Source organism: Physella acuta, unplaced genomic scaffold (genome assembly GCF_028476545.2).
Source record: "Physella acuta isolate Inbredline_101_S28 unplaced genomic scaffold, ASM2847654v3 ptg000396l, whole genome shotgun sequence".
Taxonomy (NCBI): Eukaryota; Metazoa; Mollusca; class Gastropoda; family Physidae; genus Physella; species Physella acuta.
In genome coordinates, this window is record NW_026731915.1 from 108,189 (window position 1) to 127,992 (window position 19,804).

General features: G+C 37.9%; 1 protein-coding gene across 4 annotated transcripts in view; it reads left to right on the forward strand.

Annotated features, from left to right (window-relative positions):
- LOC131942225 (low-density lipoprotein receptor-related protein 1) overlaps positions 1 to 19,804 on the forward strand; it is an 85,265-nt gene that overhangs the window by 27,044 nt on the left and 38,417 nt on the right. For 3 of the 4 annotated variants that reach the window (XM_059301967.1, XM_059301968.1, XM_059301969.1), the window contains 5 exons: positions 4,639 to 4,752; positions 5,942 to 6,052; positions 6,420 to 6,530; positions 7,833 to 7,949; positions 19,098 to 19,211. In XM_059301967.1, coding sequence (XP_059157950.1) covers positions 4,639 to 4,752; positions 5,942 to 6,052; positions 6,420 to 6,530; positions 7,833 to 7,949; positions 19,098 to 19,211 — 567 coding nt within the window. The remainder of the gene's footprint in view (positions 1 to 4,638; positions 4,753 to 5,941; positions 6,053 to 6,419; positions 6,531 to 7,832; positions 7,950 to 19,097; positions 19,212 to 19,804) is intronic. The other variant, XM_059301970.1, reaches the window with a different exon arrangement.

Here is a 19,804-nt window from a genome sequence, read left to right on the forward strand (position 1 = left end):
TTTTCGGCTATAGCTTTAACTATAGTCCGTTAGCTACTTATTACGTTCCGACACTTACATCAATTTTTAACAGTCCTTTTCATTTAAGTATACAATATATTTCTATAGATCTAAAGATCAGCTGTCGATGGGGAAAAGTTATAGCCTAGATAGCTAAGACATAAGTGTATTAGGTTTTACCATCAGTGTTTCTTCCAGACTTTTTTCTCCGGGGGGGCACTTGAAATTTTCGGGGGGGGCGGTAGACTTTCTTCGGGGGGGCGGACACTGTTAAAAGTATATATTCTCTATATAAATTATATAAATTTCATTTCGTTCGGGGGGGCGGTAAAATTTTTTCGGGGGGGCTTCGCCCCCCCGAAGAGATGCCTGGAAGAAACTCTGTTTACCATGCGGGTGGTACGGGTTCGAGACGCATGTCAATTTTTTATTTTTTTACATTTTTTTAGATGTGATTGATAAAATTGCCTATTGGAACTTGGTGGGATACAGGGCAGGTGAAGTAGAGTTCACCTGTTTCTGTGTACTCAGCATATGAAGGATAGTATGGTCAGAGCCATGCTCGGCAGGAATCGTTTCTTTTAAAGCAATAAAACATGTCTGAGGATTGGCGAGACACTGGGCAGGTGAACTATTGTTAGGTAGGTCACCTGCGATGTTAGTATATGAACGGATAGTGTGGTCACACCCATGTTCAGCCGAAATCGGTGTTTTTAAAACATGAAAAAAAACTTTTTTTTAATGTGGGGTCTGGTTATTTTGTGATGATAAGTGACCGACGTAATGTCATTTATGAATGACACCAGAACCTGTAATGACCGCTCTCCGACAGCCGCGGAGGGAGCGGACACCCCGGTTTCGTTTGGGATGGCACTGACAGAAGTCACACTAATGAAATCCTAACAACTTGACGTGAGCTCGTTAATGATGTCTAGGGGAAAACACGACAAATTGAAGAGACTCAACACGACTTAAAAATGTCAATACCCTTTTAATAAGTGTACAAGAAACTACGACACTGGGACTGTACAAAATGTACAGCCTTTAAGAGTACAATAAATAAACTCAAAACTCCAACTTACAGTTGAAGAAAATCACTATATATCACAGCTGTGGCTTAGTATATTAAACACTATTAAAGAACATTACTTGACACACTGAATGGCATTATAAATACCACAAATATCAATAAGAGACATATTGCCTCTACAACAATAGAAACCAAAAAAAGGTCAACCTATCACCGATGTGACAAAGGGTGCAACTATACACCAGAACAAAAATATTAGTAATACCAAAAATGGTTACACAATACCTTATACAAGATGATAAAACATGCCTCAAACTACACAATTGAAAATGGCGCACTAACATACGGCACAGCTCTCTCCTAGTCCAAAGGTCAATCTAACTGCCTCTTTTGACATGATCTGCACGAGATTAAATACAACTCAGTACTAGGGGAGATCACTCAAAAGTCCTACGACTATTTGTTGAGGATCTGATAAGGATTCTCACGGTCGCAAGATCATTGGTCGAGGATCTGCTAGGGATTAAACAATCCAATCACATGCCGTGACGGAGTTCAGTTGACTGATGAGAACCGGTGAACTAACAACTCCCCCAAGGTCAATCACAAAACTCAAGAGACTAAGTAATACAATTAAAGAAAAAAGACCTCAGTAGGTCACAAACCCCACAGTTATCTAACTAGATAACGGGTAGTCTAGTGCGTACTAATTCTAACTCCGTGTTTGTAACAAACCGTTGAGCCCGCTCTATATCAGACATTTTAGTCTGGTCGCTAATATTGACGGATTCGAGTACTTTCCTAATCGTAAGTCAGATGCGTAAAGACTCAAAAAAGAATCTGACAGTTAAAAGTGCCCAAAATTTTGCTCGCCCGTTTCGATCTATGTCGACAGAAAGACTGTCGACAGACGGACGACAGATTGGCAGAAGAAGCTTGTAAAAAATTCATTAAAAATGTTTTAATAACAAGATTTTTATGTAATAATGCACTAAAAGTAAAAAAATAAATGATTTTCTTTAAATATATAATAACTATAAGGAAAAGCGTGGGTCAATTTATTGTCTATTGGGTACTTTTACTAATATTTAGAAATAGACCCACGCTTTTTTTCGGGTAGCTCAAGTAACAATATGAAAACGATTGGCTGCAGGAAAGTTTAATAAATTATATTCTGTAGAGTCCTTTAAAGCTGTTAAGCAGGGCATGACTCCCTACCCCCCCCCCCCCCCCCCGACAATTACCCTCCGATATTTTCCCTGACATTACATAACCAGGAGAAACAGGTGAACTTTACTTCACCTGTCCCGTGTCCTGCCAAGTCCCGATAGACAACTTTATCAGTCACATCTATAAAAAATTACAAAAAATAATTATTATTTACAATATGTGTTTCGAACCCGTACCACCCACACGGTTAGCGTTTACACTGTCAACTCACCTAGATCGAGCATTTCAAATGTAATATTATCACACATTAGCATCACACATTAGCATCTTCCATAGCTAAACAAACAAATATTTACATAAAGTAAAATATTAAGGCCTGAAATAGTTTAGTATATCTAGATAGAGCTAGATCTAGAATATAGGTTAAGTCTATAATTTTGCAAAATTAGCGATATAGAAGCCGCGTATGAATCTTAAGTTACGCAAATAGGCCCTAGATCGAGCATTTCCAAATTAGCATATTCCATAGCTAAACAAAGATTTATATAAAATAATAAAGGTCTAAAATAGTTTAGTATATAGAAACTCATTATTTTCTAAATCTAGATATAATCGATAATATAAGCGGCCAAGTAGTGTGTCAGTCCTTCCTTCTGTCATCGCTATAGATTTTGGAACCATAAAAGTTGTGTTTAGGTTTGTTCTGTTCCCAAGTTGGTACATTTAAAAAAGATTTAACGTGGCGGAGCACGAGATGCAGCTAGTTATCTATACTCCAGATCTACGACTGGGTTTCTTAAGTCTAGTTTTTTTTTATTGTATTATTAACTAATAAATCTTTGGTTTGACCTAGATTCTAGATCTAGATCTATAAATAACTTTCTTGGACAGATTGTAGAGCTAGAGAAATTTATTGTTAAACCAAATCAAAAAGACAGTTAAAAATTGATATAAGTGTTGGAACGTAATAAAAACAGCAAACGGGCTTGTTGTTAAAGTTATAGCCGACAGAAAATTAGTTTTACAGCGCGTTAAAGATCTCAATAAGACACGAAATCTTGTATTGGAGCCGCCAATTATTGTACTAAAATATAAACCAATAATGTGACGTCACTATTCACTCAAAGTAAGTCGTTTCTCTAAACTTTTAAAATTAATGTGGTTAATCTACCAATGAATAAATCAATAAATTAATTAACGTCTTTAAATAAATTTGTGATGAACAGTCTATCTGAAACCAGAAATTGTTCTCTACCTACGTACTATTTTACAGCTCTCCACATAGCACATTCTCTCGAGTAGTCAATCAGACAAACAAAAAACAAACAAATAAATATTCAAACATGTATACAAACTTAAGTTTTAGTAGTATGGAGATAAACAATAAATGAATCCTTCGCACGCAACCATTCTACACAATTCACATTACTATTTTTAAAAATTTCATTAAGCAACTTCTTATAAGTTTACGAAGTTTAATTATTCCAATCTATCTAACTGTAAAAGTTTGCATTCTCTTTTTCTGAGTTTTCTTATAAACGTTTTGTACTAAATACACGATTAAACAATTCAATAGTAGTTTTAAAAATAACTTTCAACACACCAATTAAATGTAAATACACGCGCGCCTCAGAAAAATCACACCAAACACAGGGGCGGAACTACAGTGCCGCCAGACCGCTCAATGCGGGGGAAGGGGGGAGGAGGAAGCCGTTTAGGGGCCCACAGCCGACCATAATCAATTTTTTAACAGTAAAAAACAAAAACATTTTCTTGCATGTTTGACTTCATGATTGTTTTATAAAAAGAATACTGGATTATCTTTATTCTTTAGACACCATTCCGAGTCCTCTTTCTACTATATTCAAACACACGCTGTAGTCGGCAAAATTCTTTTGGAAATAAAAAAGTCCATAGCGCGAGAGGTGGCTAGATATTAAGACGACTTTTGCTTCTTTATATTATTTATTTGGGGCCCACAATCCATTATGATTTTATAGTGTAAAATTTTCGTTTTTTTGTATTGGTTTAATTACTATTCTGTATTATCCTGTATTCTACAAATAAGTAAAAAGAATATAATTACAATAATTTCGGTTTTATGTACGTTTACTTCTTTTTATTTTACAAAAAAATACAATAGAAAGCGTGTATAATTTGAATTCTCTCCCTTGATTTTTTCATAATAGGCTTTAGGAAAGGTAGTCGAGACCATCCCAACTTCAGTACTGATTGACAGAAGCACATCGGTGCTTTCTTGTCCCTTTAAAGTTCCTTTCTCATCTGAATAGGCATTTGTTGGAATATCATTAAATACAAATGCATGCCTAAAACTAATTTTTAAAAAAAGATTTTTTTTAAAATTGGCTTTCAAATAAAATAAGCAAATATTTTAAGTAAAACAAAACATATTAATGATAATGATATTTGTTTGACAGCATGGTGTCAGCCTTACGCTTTTAATTGCCGCCAAGAAAGAACATGTATTGGGCTATATAAGAAATGTGACGGCATTCGGAACTGTAAGGATGGATCCGACGAACGGAATTGTTGTAAGTGAGATGACCTGTACACTACCTCGTACGGAATTGTTGTAAGTGAGATGGACCGTAGTCTACCGCGTACGGAATTGTCTTAAGATGAACTGTAGTCTACCGTGTACGGAATTGTTGTAAGTGAGATGAACTGTAGTTTACCGCGTACGGAGTTGTGAGATGAACTGTAGTCTACCGCATACGGAATTGTTGTGAGATGAACTGTAGTCTACCGCGTAAGGAACTAGTGTAAGTGAGATAACTGTAGTCAAGCGCGTACAAAATTGATGTATGTGATATTTACTATAGTCTACCGCATACGAATTGTTGTGAAATGAACTGTAGTCTACAGCATACGGAATTGTTGGGAGTAGAACTGTAGTCTACCGCGTACGGAATTTTTGTGAGATGGACTGTAGTCTACCGCGTACGAAATTGTTATAAGATGAACTGTAGTCTACAGCGTACGAAATAGGTGTGAGATTAACTGTACTCTAACGCATACGGAATTGTTGTAAGTGAGTTTTATTTTAGTCTACCGCGTACTGAATTGTTGTAAATGAGATTTACTGTAGTCTACCGCGTACGAATTGTTTTGATACGAACTGTAGTCTTCCGTGTACGGAATTGTTGTCAGATGAACTGTAATCTGCCGCGTAATGAATTATTGTGAGATAAACTGTAGTCTACCGTGTACGGAATTGTAGTGAGATGAACTGTAATCTCTCGCGTACGGAATTGTTGTGAGAAAAACTGTAGTCTTCGCGTACTGAATTGTTGTAAGTGAGATTTACTGTAGTCTACCGCGTACGGAATTGTTTTGAGATGAATTGTAGTCTACCGCGTTCGGAATTGTTGTGAGATGGACTGTAGTCTACCGCGTACGGATTTGTTGTAAGATGAACGGTAGTCTACCGCGTACGGAACTGTTGTGAGATGAACTGTGCGAACAGCTCTTAAAGAAGGGCAGAAAGTAAAAACCTTGCGGAAATTAGTTTCTAATACCTGTTAACACCAGTGATACTTAATGCTATCGCAGTCTGTCTGGCTAATGAGCATAACATTGAGTTAGTAAAATCTCATGGAAGAGATAGAGAGAGAGAGGTGGGGGGGGGGGGGGGGGGGCAGAGAGAGCATTATATTAATTCTGTAAATGCGGAATTATTGTGATAATAAAATAACTAAATTTTCCGTTTCTTTTACCAAGCTATAAGTTCTAAAGAAAGTTACACGTGTAACAATGGCACTAATATCTCATTTGATTTGGCTTGTAATGGCAAAAGAGACTGCGCCGAAGGCGAGGACGAATACCCTTGTAGTAAGTAACGTGTTTTGTTTCTAAATCATAATGCATTTTCATAATCATTTTCAACTTGGATTATTTAATCGGCAAACCCGTTTAATTCTAATTCTTGCATTAAAATGTGCTGTAGTCATTTTATAGAGCAAATAAAAACGTAATAAACTTATACAAAACAAAACAGTTATATGTTTTGCAAATAATATATTTTTTATGTTTCATTGTTTTAAAAACGTCGTAGCATGTGTTATTCGCGATTCAAATATTAATTTATATTCTATGCAAAAAAAAAGCAACATTGACAGTCTGTTTAATTCAATTTTATTTTATGTTATGGCTGAGTTTTAAAACGCTAATAACTGAATGTATTTCCTTTCTTCACTAGAAGGTTGTAATGATAATGAATACAAGTGCCCCTTTAAGTTTTGCAAAGCACCTCCCATAAGGTGTAATGGAAATGTTGAGTGTTTAGATCTACTGGATGAATCCAACTGCTGTAAGTTCCTCTTGATATTAATCATTGTGATTTACACAAAATGCAATAAATGATCTAGAAAAACACAAAAGTCAATCTGCGATTGCAATTTATAATATTTTAAAGCTTAGTTTGCGCTGTAGTGAAATTTCAATTTTGAATTAATTAAAATGCAAATCATCATCATTCCTTTATGGCCCCTGGGGAGCAAAGGGCTGCAACCACACATCTCCAGCGGACTTGATTTTGGGCTGCTCCTCTAATCTGTGCCCATGAGAGCCCAGCTGTTTTTGCAAAATGCAAATAGTCAATATAAAAAAATGGTATAAAATGTTATGCATATTAAATTGTGTCTGTCTTTTGAAGCCACAAAAAATTAAAATGAAAGAAATGAAAGCAGTTAATACTGTTTACTATAGTATATTTGATTGTAAATATATCAAATACACCTAGTTAACTGCGTATGTGTATTTCTTATAATAGACTATCAAACAACGTTTAAAAAATTAAAACTAATTATAATATAACTAGCGTGCCCTTTCCCGCGTGTTGTCGGGGTCTTTTAAGAAAGTCTGACGTAATATTTTAAGAGGTTTCATCATTGCGTTACGATTCCAATATTTTATAATATTAAGATATTTAAATGTAAACAATGCCTACGTTGTATTTTATGGATCATAGTTTAATAGTGTGCTGACCATCCTATCCCTTGTCACACCTCTCCCTTGTCTCAGCTCTCCCCCGTCCTACCTCTCCCTTGTCCTACCTCTCCCTTGTCCTACCTCTCCCTTGTCCTCTTTCTACCTTGACCTACCTCTCCCTTGTCCTACCTCTCCCTTGCCCTACCTCTCCCATGTCCTACCTCTCCCTTGTCCTCCCTCTCCCTTGTCCTAGCTCTCCCTTGTCCTACCTCTCCCTTGTCCTACCTCTCCCTTGTCCTACCTCTCCCTTGTCCTACATCTCCCTTGTCCTCTCTCTCCCTTGATCTACTTCTCCCTTGTCCTACCTCTCCCTTGTCCTACCTCTCCCTTGTCCTCCCTCTCCCTTGTCCTCCATCTCCCTTGTCCTACCTCTCCCTTGTCCTACCTCTCCCTTATCCTCCCTCTCCCTTGTCCTCCCTCTCCATTGTCTTACCTCTCACTTGTCCTACCTCTCCCTTGTCCTCCCTCTCCCTTGACCTACCCCTCCCTTGCCCTACCTCTCCCTTGTCCTACCTCTCCCTAGTCCTATCTCTTACCACTCTCCGCAACAATATACTTTTTTTTATTATAGGAAATCAAAATACCGACATTAGTTGTTTCTTTAATGTCTATCTATGATCAGCAACCTGTGTCAGTGACGCATTCCATTGTCGTATCACGGGTACTCAATGTGTTTCAAACGAGCTTGTATGTGACGGCAAAAAACATTGTTCTCACTACGAGGATGAAAGGAACTGTAGTAAGTGCTCATGTAATTTTTTAATGTAAAGGCATATCTATCCATATATCTATATACTACTAAAACTCAAGTTGGCTTACATGTTTGAGTATTTATTTATTTTTTATTTATTTTTGTTAGCGCGTTTGGTTACAGGAGAGAATCAGCACTATTTGTAGAGCTATAAATAGCAATTAGGCAGAGAACAATTTTTATTAATCACAAATTTATTTAAAGACGTTAATTAAGGTATTGATTAATTCATTGGTAGATTAACCAACACACTAATTATTTATTTACTTTTTTCAACCACAATTACAGCTTCCATTGAATATTTTACTGCCCATTCGAAATTGTAACGCACTATAAAGCTGATTTTCTGTCGGCTATAGCTTTAGCGATATGTCCGTTTGCCATTTTATTACGTTCCGAAAATAATATCAATTTTTAACAGTTCTTTTTATTTTAGTATACAATAAATTTCTCTAGACATCTAGATCTTGAACGAAGTTATTTATAGATCTAGAATATAGGTCAAACCAAAATTAATTATTTAAAATTAAAACGTTTTTTAAAATCAGAATACATTATTGAGTTTCTTTTATAAACTTCTTTAGTCCTTAAATATTTGATATAAACCTTTGCTTTTTTAGCTTCACCGATCATCTAATTCATTAATACAAGTGATTTATCCAAATCTCGACTTAACCAAACCAGTCGTAGAATCTAGAATCGAGATAACGCTATCTAGATAATAATGAGTTTCTATACTGAACTATTTGAGGCCGTGTTTATTTATATAAATCTTTGTTTGTTTAGCTATGGAATTGGCTAATTTAAGATAAAATTTAATTTGAAAATACTACATCTAGGACCTATTCACGTAAATCAGGTTTCGTAAACAGAGTAAAAGTTTTTATATGTAGCACGAAAAGTGCTTAGCCTAGATAGCTAAGGTAATAGTGTATTTGGTTTCCATGTGGGTGGCACAAATCAAGGCAATGTAATTTTTTTTTTCAATTTACATCTTTTTAATGTGAGGTCTGGTTATTTTGTGATGATAAGTTACAAACGTGATGTCATTTATGGATGACCCCCGAAACCCACAGTTATCTAAATAGATAACGGGTAGTCTAGTATACTACTAAAACTCAAGTTTGTTTACATGTTTGAATATTAATTTCTTTGTCCGTTTGGTTACAGGAGACAATCTGAACTAAGTGTAGAGCTGTAAAATAGCAATTAGGTAGAGAACAAATTTTTTTAGACACTGTTAATCACTAATTTATTTAAAGACCTTCATTAATTTATTGATTTATTCATTGTAAGATTATCCACATTAATTATAAAATCTCAGAACAATGACTTTACTTATAGCGAATAGTGACGTAACATGATTTATTTATTTTTTACCACAAAAATGGCGGCTTCCATTGAATATTTTAGTGCCAATTCAAACGTTTAGAGCGTTCTAAAGCTAATTTTCAGTCGGCTATAGCTTTAACGATACGTCCGTTTGCTATTTTATTACGTTCCGGCACTTATATCAATTTTCAACAGTCCTTTTCATTAAAGTATACGTTAAATTTCTATAGATCTAAAGATCAGCTGTCGAAGGGGAAAAGTTATAGATCGAGAATAAAAGTAAAATATATCAGTATTTACGTCCCTAATACTACGAGCCTAGATAGATAAGACATAAGTGTATTAGGTTATACCATGCGGTAGGTACGGGTGCGAGACACATGTCAATTTTTTATCTTTTACATTGATTGATAAAATTGCCTATTGGAACTTGGTGGAATACAGGGCAGGTGAAGTAGAGTTCACCTGTTTCTGTGTACTCAGCCTATAAATGGTAGTATGGTCAGAGCCATGCTCGGAGGAATCGTTTCTTTTAAAGCAATAAAAACATGTCTGAGAATTTGCGAGACAATGGGCAGGTGAACTAGAGTTAGGTAGGTCACCTGCGACGTTAGTATATAAAGGGATAGTGTGGTCAGACCCATGCTCAGCTGAAATCGGTGTTTTTAAAATACCAAAAAAAAACGTTTTTTAAATCTGGGGTCTGGTTATTTTGTGATGATAAGTAACAGACGTGATGTCATTTATGGATGACACCAGAACCCCACAGTTATCTAACTAGATAACGGGTAGTCTAGTGTGTACTAATTCTAACTCCGTGTTTGTAGCAAACCTTTGAGCCCGCCCTATATCAGACATTTTAGTCTGGTCGCTAATATTGACGGATTCAAGTACTTTCCTAATCGTAAGTCAGATGCCTTAAGACTTGAAACGAATCTGACAGTTAAAAGTGCCCAGAATTTTGCTCGCCAGTTTCGATCTATGTCGACAGAAAGACTGTCGACAGACTGACGACAAACTGGCAGAGAAAGCTTGTAAAAAATTCATTAAAAATGTTTAATAACAAGCTTCTATGTAATAATAATACACTAAAAGTAAAAAAAATAAATGAGTTTCTTTAAATATATAATAACTATAAGGAAAAGCGTGGGTCAATTTACTGTCTATTGGGTACCTTTAATAATATTTAGAAATAGACCCACGCTTTTTTTTTTCGGGTAGCTCAAGTAACAATATGAAAAGGATTGGCTACAGGAAAGTTCAATAAATTATATTCTGTAGAGACCTGTAAAGCTGTAAAGCAGGTCATGAGTCCCTACCCCCCCCCCCCCCCCCCAGACAATTACCCTCCGATATTTTCCCCGACATTACATAACCAGGCAATTACTCTCTTGTCACATACTCACTGTTCCAAAATTTGAGTTAGACATTTCCTCATATCGATTACAAATTGACGCCGAACCTAATAGCATACAAATATTAAACATAATCCTAAATTTTAAATGGTATTATTAAGGTTAGGGCTAATGCTAGTGGTAGGATGAAGGCTATGTCCGAATGTAGCCGGAATCGCGTCTTAAAATGCAATTTTATAACCGTTTTTATTTTGCAATAAACATAAAGTATTTGTTATTATCATTCTAGATAGGAGGACTTTATTGAATTACTAGACTACCCGTCATCCCTTGGATAACTGTGGGTTTCTGTATCATCCATAAAAAACATCACGTCTGTCACTTATCGTAAAAAAACAGATCCCACATTCAAATAGACGTCACACCTCAGACGTTTTTGTCTTTTAAAAACACTTATTTCGGCTGAGCATGGGCCTGACAACACTATCAGTTCATAGGCTGAGATCACAAAAACAGATCAACTCTATTTCGCCTGCCCAGTTCCCCAACTTAGACATGTTTTTGTCTTTTAAAACACCGATCAGAGTTTCTTCCAGACATCTAGAAGAAATTCTACCGAGAAAAATATCTGGAAGGAACACTGACACCAACATAGGCTGAGCATAGGTCTGACCACATTACCCCTTCATATGCTGACGGCACAGGTGAACTCTACACCTACCCATCTCTTCTTCGCCTGCCCGGTGTCCCGCCAAGTCTCAGACAACATATTTTTGTCGTTTACAAAAGGATTCCGGTCGAGCATGGCTCTGACCACACTATCCCTTCAAATGCCAAGATCACAGAAACAGGTGAACTTTACTTCACCTGCCCAGTGTCCTGCCAAGTCCCGATAGACAACTTTATCAGTCACATCTATAAAAAAAATACAAAAAAAAATAATTAATGTTTTTCGAACCCGTACGACCCACACGGTTAGCGTTTACACTGTCAACTCACCTAGATCGAGCATGTCAAATTTAATATTATCACAAATTAGCCTCTTCCATAGCTAAACAAATAAATATTTACATAAAGTAAAATATTAAGGCCTGAAATAGTTTAGTATATCTAGATAGAGCTAAATCTAGAATATACGTTAAGTCTATAATTCTGCAAAATTAGCGGTATAGAAGCCGCGTTTGAATCTTAAGTTACGCAAATAGGCCCTTATTACGAAACACTACTCTATCAGCCAGATAGCTGGCGAACGTACCCGGGTTCTTTTCAATGGTTATACACAGATGGCATAAAGCCCTATAAATGGTAGCTAGCACAACAGTTAACGAGGACACGTACTTAACGTCTAGGGGATACACTCGATGAACTCCTGATACCAACAACACATTTATTCCATATATAACTTTTAATATGTGTACAAATTCAAGGTAAGACTCTAGCTTTATACAGAATAAAATAAATGAGTAAAATAACAAAACCCAACTTAATATTTGAGGAAAAAAAACACTGTTTACACTATCACAGGATATGGCACTTAAGAAAATCAGCACAGCTTATGCGACACTACTTAAAGCACAAAATATTACTTAAAACCACAAGTAATAAAAGGAAAAATGCTGCTTAAAACTATAGGCTACAAAATAGCGACACTCAAGGCTTTTTCTCTCAAAAGATGTCTGGTCTAATTGCTCCTATGGACTGCTGCGATGGACTCTGGCTGCAGAAACGTGTGCGCAGCTTATTTGACACCTGAGGCAACCTGGGAGGTCACCTTCAAATCATGAGACTATTGGTTGGGACAACTCTGATGTCCGAATTAACAATCGAAAGTATCAAAGTATTGCACCACCACTCGTGACGGAAAACTACAGGGGATATGTCTTTCTTAGAACTATGGAAAAGTACTGGTGGTTACACCACAGGTCACTCATGGTTGAGCAATAAAAGTCAAACAGGAAAAATACACGACCTAAGTAGGTCACATCCCCTCCCTTTTGAAAAGGCAGATTTGTCCACACAAAACATACATAAGGAACAAATCTGACGTAAAAATAAATTCAACAAATGAAGCGAACAAAATTTCAATACCAGGTGATAACATCCCTGGAAATCAAAGGGAAGTAATTCAACCCTTTTTCAATTCCTGAAAGGGGGATAACCCTTTCGAAAAAATAATATTACATCAAAGTCCCTCAGACAAGGGTAATACAATATCTCCATGTTGGTCAAACATGTGGATAACCCGACAAGGTAATTCTTTTATATCAATGACCAGGTACATCATCAACTGAATCATAAGGTACATTTTATGATAATAAATTACATATAATGAAAAACCACCTTTAAATAAGTTTCACTTGAAAATAATTAGAATATTCAACAAGAGTATAATTTTGAAAAAAATATTCAAAACTCAGACTTTCACATTCATGTGAAGGTCACCAACACAAATCACCTGTAAATGGTCATAACCAACCACGAAAATGTTATATGATCAATGTGTATGAGAAGAAATTAACTTGTGGGCCACAGAGTCTCACAGCTCACTCAAGTGTCCAACCTCTAGACCACTTGAGCTACAGATCATTTAAATGTCTAACCATTGGACCACTTAAGCTGTAATACTCGGTTTCGAACCGAGGAATCGAACCTCGGCCGCCGCTATGGCGCGCCGAGATCCTAACCACTGAACCACTTGGGCCACTCGACCACACAGGCCACCAAGGGTCATGGGATCTACCGGGAACCGAACCACGGTCGCCGCCGTGAGCGAACGCGATCCTGGCCACTAGACCACAGGGCCACCCCTTTTTGGGACCAAAACGCAGTGGGAACTCTGGGTTCAAGGATATCATTTTGAAGCATATAATCAATTTCAGTTTTCATAATAATAGCCTTTTCTGGTTTTAACCTGTTTTAACCTTAGCATCACCTACATCAACATCAAGAGGGGGTACCTTTGCTTCTTTGGGAATATCCTCAAAAATGGAGGGAAAGGTATCGAATAACTGAGACAATTTTTGGCTTTCCTCAGTGGACAAATGTACAAGGTGGTCATTCAAATGGGCCAAAAACGAAGAATTTAACAATTTTTGGAGCTTTAGCTTGTCATGTATAACATCATCAGAATCATTAGATACACATATAGGTAAAGTAACCTTAGCTGTGGAATGAAAATTGGTACTATCATCATAGTACCTTTTTAATGAGTTAACATGGTACACCTTCTGTTTCTTCCTTCTGTATGGAGTATTGATAACAGTTCAAATCACTTAATTTTGAATGCACCGTAAAGGGTCCACAATACCTTAGGGACAGAGCGTTGTTGAGATTGGGTACGAGCACAAGAACTTTCTCGCCAGGTTTGAATGTTCGTTTACGAGAACTCTTATCATATAGTCCTTTCATTCTCACTTGGGCCTTTCTTAAGTTCTTGTGAGCCAATTCACACACGGCTTTCAATCGGGCGTGCAAAATCGTCAAAGTTCTCCACTGGATGGTTACTGGTACCTGTCCAACGGTCGTGGATCAGCTTTAGGGGACCACGGACAGAATGACCGAACACAAGCTGAAATGGTGAATAACCTAGAGATTCCTGCACACATTCTCTAGCGGCGAAGATAATCCATGGAACAGTCTCATCCCACTGGGTGTTACTTTTAACGAAAGTTCTCAGCATGGTTTTTAGGGTCTGGTGAAACCTCTCAAGAATACCTTGACACTGAGGGTGATATGCTGAGCTGGTGACGTGTGTAATGCCTAGCTTGGCTAGCGCTTCTTGGAAGTGGTGGCTGGTCATGGCTCTGATTACGGTCTTTGCCTTAATGTTCCGCAGGGGGGAACGCTTCGGGAAAACGGGTACTTGAACATATAAAGATAAAGGTGAGTAGGTACTCGTTGCCCGCCTTGGTTTTTGGCAAAGGGCCAACGCAGTCCATGATGATTTTGGAGAAGGGTTCTTCTAACACAGGAATCGGATTCAGCGGGACCTTAGGAATTTTCTGGTTGGGCTTCCCGGCCAACTGACAATTCGTGCAACTTTTGCAGTAACGCGACACATCATTTCTCATTCTTGGCCAAAAATACATTTCTTTGATCTTCGCCATTGTTTTCGTGACCCTGGATGCGCTGACATCGGGTTGTCATGGGCCAATTTCAGGATTTCCTGCCGATAAGGTGGAGGGACCCACAGTTGGTTTTTTCCCAACCATGGTTCGGCAGGAGAGGCAGTCATTGGTAAAACACGACGGAAGATCAGGTCGTTCGCGGTGAAATTCTCCCCATCGTCAGCCGAGAGGGATTTCTCGATCACCGATTGGAGTTCTGCGTCGTCTTGTTGAGCATTAACAATGTCATCATGAGATATCCTCAAGGGCAATTCCATGAATGGGCCCTCTAGAGGCATGGGTTCCAGTTTGGCAGCTGGATATCCTGTTGGTGATGATTCGTGTGGTGGATCAGCCGCTGTATCAGCCAACTGTTTGGTCTGGCTTCTTGTTACCACGCATGCAGGATACAGCTCATTATCATCATCTGGAACTGTTGATAACGGGTTTTGAACCGTGTGGGGGTAGACTTTGCTTCCCGCTAAGTCGTTCCCTAGGAGCAGGTGCACTCCTGGTACAGGGATACTTTCGATCACCCCTAGGATGACCTCTCCTTCGACGAGATGATGTTTCATGTTAAACTTGTGCAGAGGGACTACAGTGGGTTCTGACCCCACTCCTTGGATAATGGAAACATTCCCGGTGTTCGTCTCCGGTGTAATGTCCATTGAGCCCTTCAATAGAAGTGAATGTGAAGCCCCTGTGTCTCTCAGGACATTTATGTTCCGCTTTGACAACGGATCACCTGGTTTGCTAATGTCAGCCTCTGCCAGGAACGATGAGAAGATAACCTTTCTCGATCCCTCGAGATCGGTTGCCTCTGAAGAAACTGGTCGGTGGAGTGGACAGTCAAAAGTTGACTGAACATAAGTGGTGGGAACTTGATTCTTTTCCTGTGGACACTTAGGGATAGTGTCATTCCGAAGAGTCGAGTTCAAATTTGAACTGGCTGCCTTATGGGGGAGAGAGTTATGCGCAGATGTACGCACAACCTCTCTGTTGACTTGATGCCGCTTATAACAGTCCTTTGTGAGATGTCCAGGTTTCTTACAGTATTGGCATACTGCTCTTCGACTGGGAGTGGTTCTGGGCTCCTCTACTGACTGGAACGACTTCAAAGATTGGCCAGCAGAAAGACTGTTGTCAACAAGGGCGAGTACAGGATTGAGGCGGTTACTTGACACTTGTGGTCTTTTATGAACAAGCATGTATGTGTCTGCCGACTCAGCAGCCTTCTTGATGTCGACTATCCTATTATCGATGATATGTAGACGGATCTCTTCGGGTAGGGAATTCAGAAATTCTTCTCTCAGGATCAGAGATTTGAGTTTTTCAAACTCTGAGACTTCTTCTGAGTTGAGCCACCTCGAGAAAACTTTTTCTTTCTCGAACAGAAACTCCACATAGGACTGAGTGGGCTGTTTTCTGAGTTTTCGGAATTTCATCCGATAAGCCTAGGGCGTTAACTCGTAGGATTTTAAAATGGCAGCTTTGACCAGCCCATAATTAGTGTGTACATCTCGAGAGAGTGCCTGATATGTACTAGCAGCTTTCCCTATAAGAACTGTGCTTAATAAAGCGGTAAGAGCATTTTCGGGCCATTCACATGATTTAGCTAAACTCTCAAAGGAGTTAAAGAAAACAACTAAATCTACCTCGCTAAACTTCGGGACCAATTTACCGAAATTGGCAATAACCTGAGCAACTGACAACTTTTCAGGTTCTACTACAGAACTCACATTACCACTAACCTTACCAAATTCTAACTCTAACCTCCTCTTATCTAGCTCTATCTTAGCTTTCAACTCCGCCTTCTCTAGAGCAAGTTTTTCCTTCTCTAGAGCAACTTTAGCTTCTAACTCTCTTTCTTTTAAGACCTTCTCTAAAGCAATCCTCTCCTCTAACTCTCTATCTTTTAAGGCCAACTCCTTCTCTTCTAAAGATTTCTCTTCACGAAGTAACACATCAGCTAACAGACTCTCCTCAAACACATTTTCGTTGATAACGTGTACTATAACCTTATCTCTTAGCACTTGTGACTTTTGAGTAACAGAGTATTCTAAATTCAACTCTTTCACTACACCAATTAAATCCTTCCTACTGAGTTTCTCAACCTCCTCAACTGTAAGTTTCAGTAAAAAAAAGCCTCCATTATTTCTAGGTTTCAAAATCAAAACAACCGCCCTACGCCAACACAGCACAAGGATCTGCTATGAACTCGACCTAAATCTAGGACACGACACGTCTGGCCTCTTGACAACTCTAGCCTTGAGCGGTGTACACACACAGCTCTACTGGACTAAGCGACAACTGACTAGATCTAAACCTAGTGTCTAAACTAAAACTGGTACAACAAATTAAATCCGGGACGAGTACACACTTTTATTACGAAACACCACTCTATCAGCCAGATAGCTGGCGAACGTACCTGGGTTCTTTTCAATGGTTATACACAGATGGCATAAAGCCCTATAAATGGTAGCTAGCACAACAGTTAACGAGGACACGTACTTAACGTCTAGGGGATACACTCGATGAACTCGTGATAGCAACAACACATTTATTCCATATATAACTTTTAAGATGTGTACAAATTCAAGGTAAGACTCTAGCTTTATACAGAATAAAATGAATGAGTTAAATAACAAAAACCCAACTTACTATTTGAGGAAAAAACACTATCACAGGTTATGGCACTTAAGAAAATCACCACAGCTTATACGACACTACTTAAAGCACAAAATATTAATTAAAACCACAAGTAATAAAAGGATAAATGCTGCTTAAAACTATAGGCTACAAAATAGCGACACTCAAGGCTTTTTCTCTCAAAAGATGTCTGCTCTAACTGCTCCTATGGACTGCTGCGATGGACTCTGGCTGCAGAAACGTGTGCGCAGCTTATTTGACACCTAAGGCAACCTGGGAGATCACCTTCAAATCATGAGAATATTGGTTGGGACAACTCTGATGTCCGAATCAACCAATCGAAAGTATCAAAGTATTGCACCACCATTCGTGACGGAAAACTACAGGGGATATGTCTTTCTTAGAACTATGGAAAAGTACCGGTGGTTACACCACAGGTCACTCATGGTTGAGCAATAAAAGTCAAACTGGAAAAATACACGACCTAAGTAGGTCACACCCTAGATCGAGCATTTCCAAATTAGCAAATCCCATAGCTAAACAAACAAAGATGTATATAAAATAATAAAGGTCTAAAATAGTTTAGTATATAGAAACTCATTATTTTCTAAATCTAGATATAATCTATAATATAAGCGGCCAAGTAGTGTGTCAGTCCTTCCTTCTGTCATCGCTATAGATTTTGGAACCATAAAAGTTGTGTTTAGTTTTGTTCTGTTCCCAAGTTTGTACATTTAAAAAAGATTTAACGTGGCGAAGCACGAGATGCAGCTAGTTATCTATATTCCAGATCTACGACTGGTTTTCTTAAGTCTAGTTTTTTAAATTGTATTTTTAACTAATAAATCTTTGGTTTGACCTAGATTCTAGATCTAGATCTATAAATAACTTTCTTGGACAGATAGTAGAACTAGAGAAAAATCACACCAAACACAGGGGCGGAACTACAGTGCCGCCAGACCGCTCAATGCAGGGGGGGGGGGGGACGAAGCCGTTTAGGGGCCCACAGCCGACCATAATCATTTTTTTTTAATAGTAAGTAACAAAAACATGTTCTTGCATGTTTGACTTCATGATTGTTTTATAAATAGAATACTGGATTATCTTTATTCTATAGACACCATTCCGAGTCCTCTTTCTACTATATTCAAACACATGCTGTAGCCGGCAAAATTCTTTTGGAAATAAAAAAGTCCATCGCGCGAGAGGTGGCTAGATAATAAGACGACTTTTGCTTCTTTATAGCACTGCTTAGGGGCCCACAATCTATTGTGATTTTATAGTGTAAAATTTTCGTTTTTTTTGTATTGGTTTAACTACTATTCTGTATTATCCTTTATTCTACAAATAAGTAAGAAGAATATAATTACAATAATGTCGGTTTTATGTACGTTTACTTCTTTTTGTTTTACGAAAAAAATACAATAGAAAGCGTGTATAATTTGAATACTCTCCCTTGATTTTTTCATAATAGGCTTTAGGAAAAGTAGTCGAGACCATCACAACTTCGGTACTGATACGGTGCTTTGTTGTCCCTTTAAAGCTCCTTTCACATATGTTGGAGTATAGTCAAATACAAATACATGAATAAAACTAATTTGGAAAATTTTTTTTTTAAATTGGCTTTCAAATAAAATAAGCAGTTATTTTAAGTTAAACAAAACATTTTAATAATAATGATATTTGTTTTACAGCAAGTTGTAAGCCTTACGCTTTTAATTGCCGCCGAGATAGAAAATGTATTGGGCTACACAAGAAATGTGACGGCATTTCGAACTGTATGGATGGATCCGACGAACAGAATTGTTGTAAGTGAGATGAACTGTAGTCTACTGCGTACGGAATTGTGATATGATCTGTAGTCTACCGCGTACGGAATTGATGTGAGTTAAAGTGTAGTCTACCGCGTACGGAATTGTTGTAAGTGAAATGAACTGTAGTGTAACGCGTGCGTAATTGTTGTGTGATGAACTGTAGTCTACTGCGTACGGAATTGTTGTAAGTGAGATGAACTGTAGTCTACCGCGTACGGAATTGTTGTAAGTGAGATGAACTGTAGTCTACCGAGTACTGAATTATTGTGAGATGAATTGCAGTCTGACGCGAACGAAATTGTTGTAAGTGAGATGAACTGTAGTCTACCGCGTACGGAATTGTTGTAACTGAGATGAACTGCAGTCTACCACGTACTGAATTGTTGTAAGTGAGATGAACTGCATTCTACCGCGTACTAAATTGTGAGTTTAATTGTAGTCTACTGCGTACGGAATTGTTGTAAGTGAGATAAACTGTAGTCTCCCACAGTACGAAATTGTTGTAAGTGAGATGAACTGTAGTATAACGCGTACGGAATTGTTGTGAGATGAACAATAGTCTACCGCGTACGGAATTGTTGTAAGTG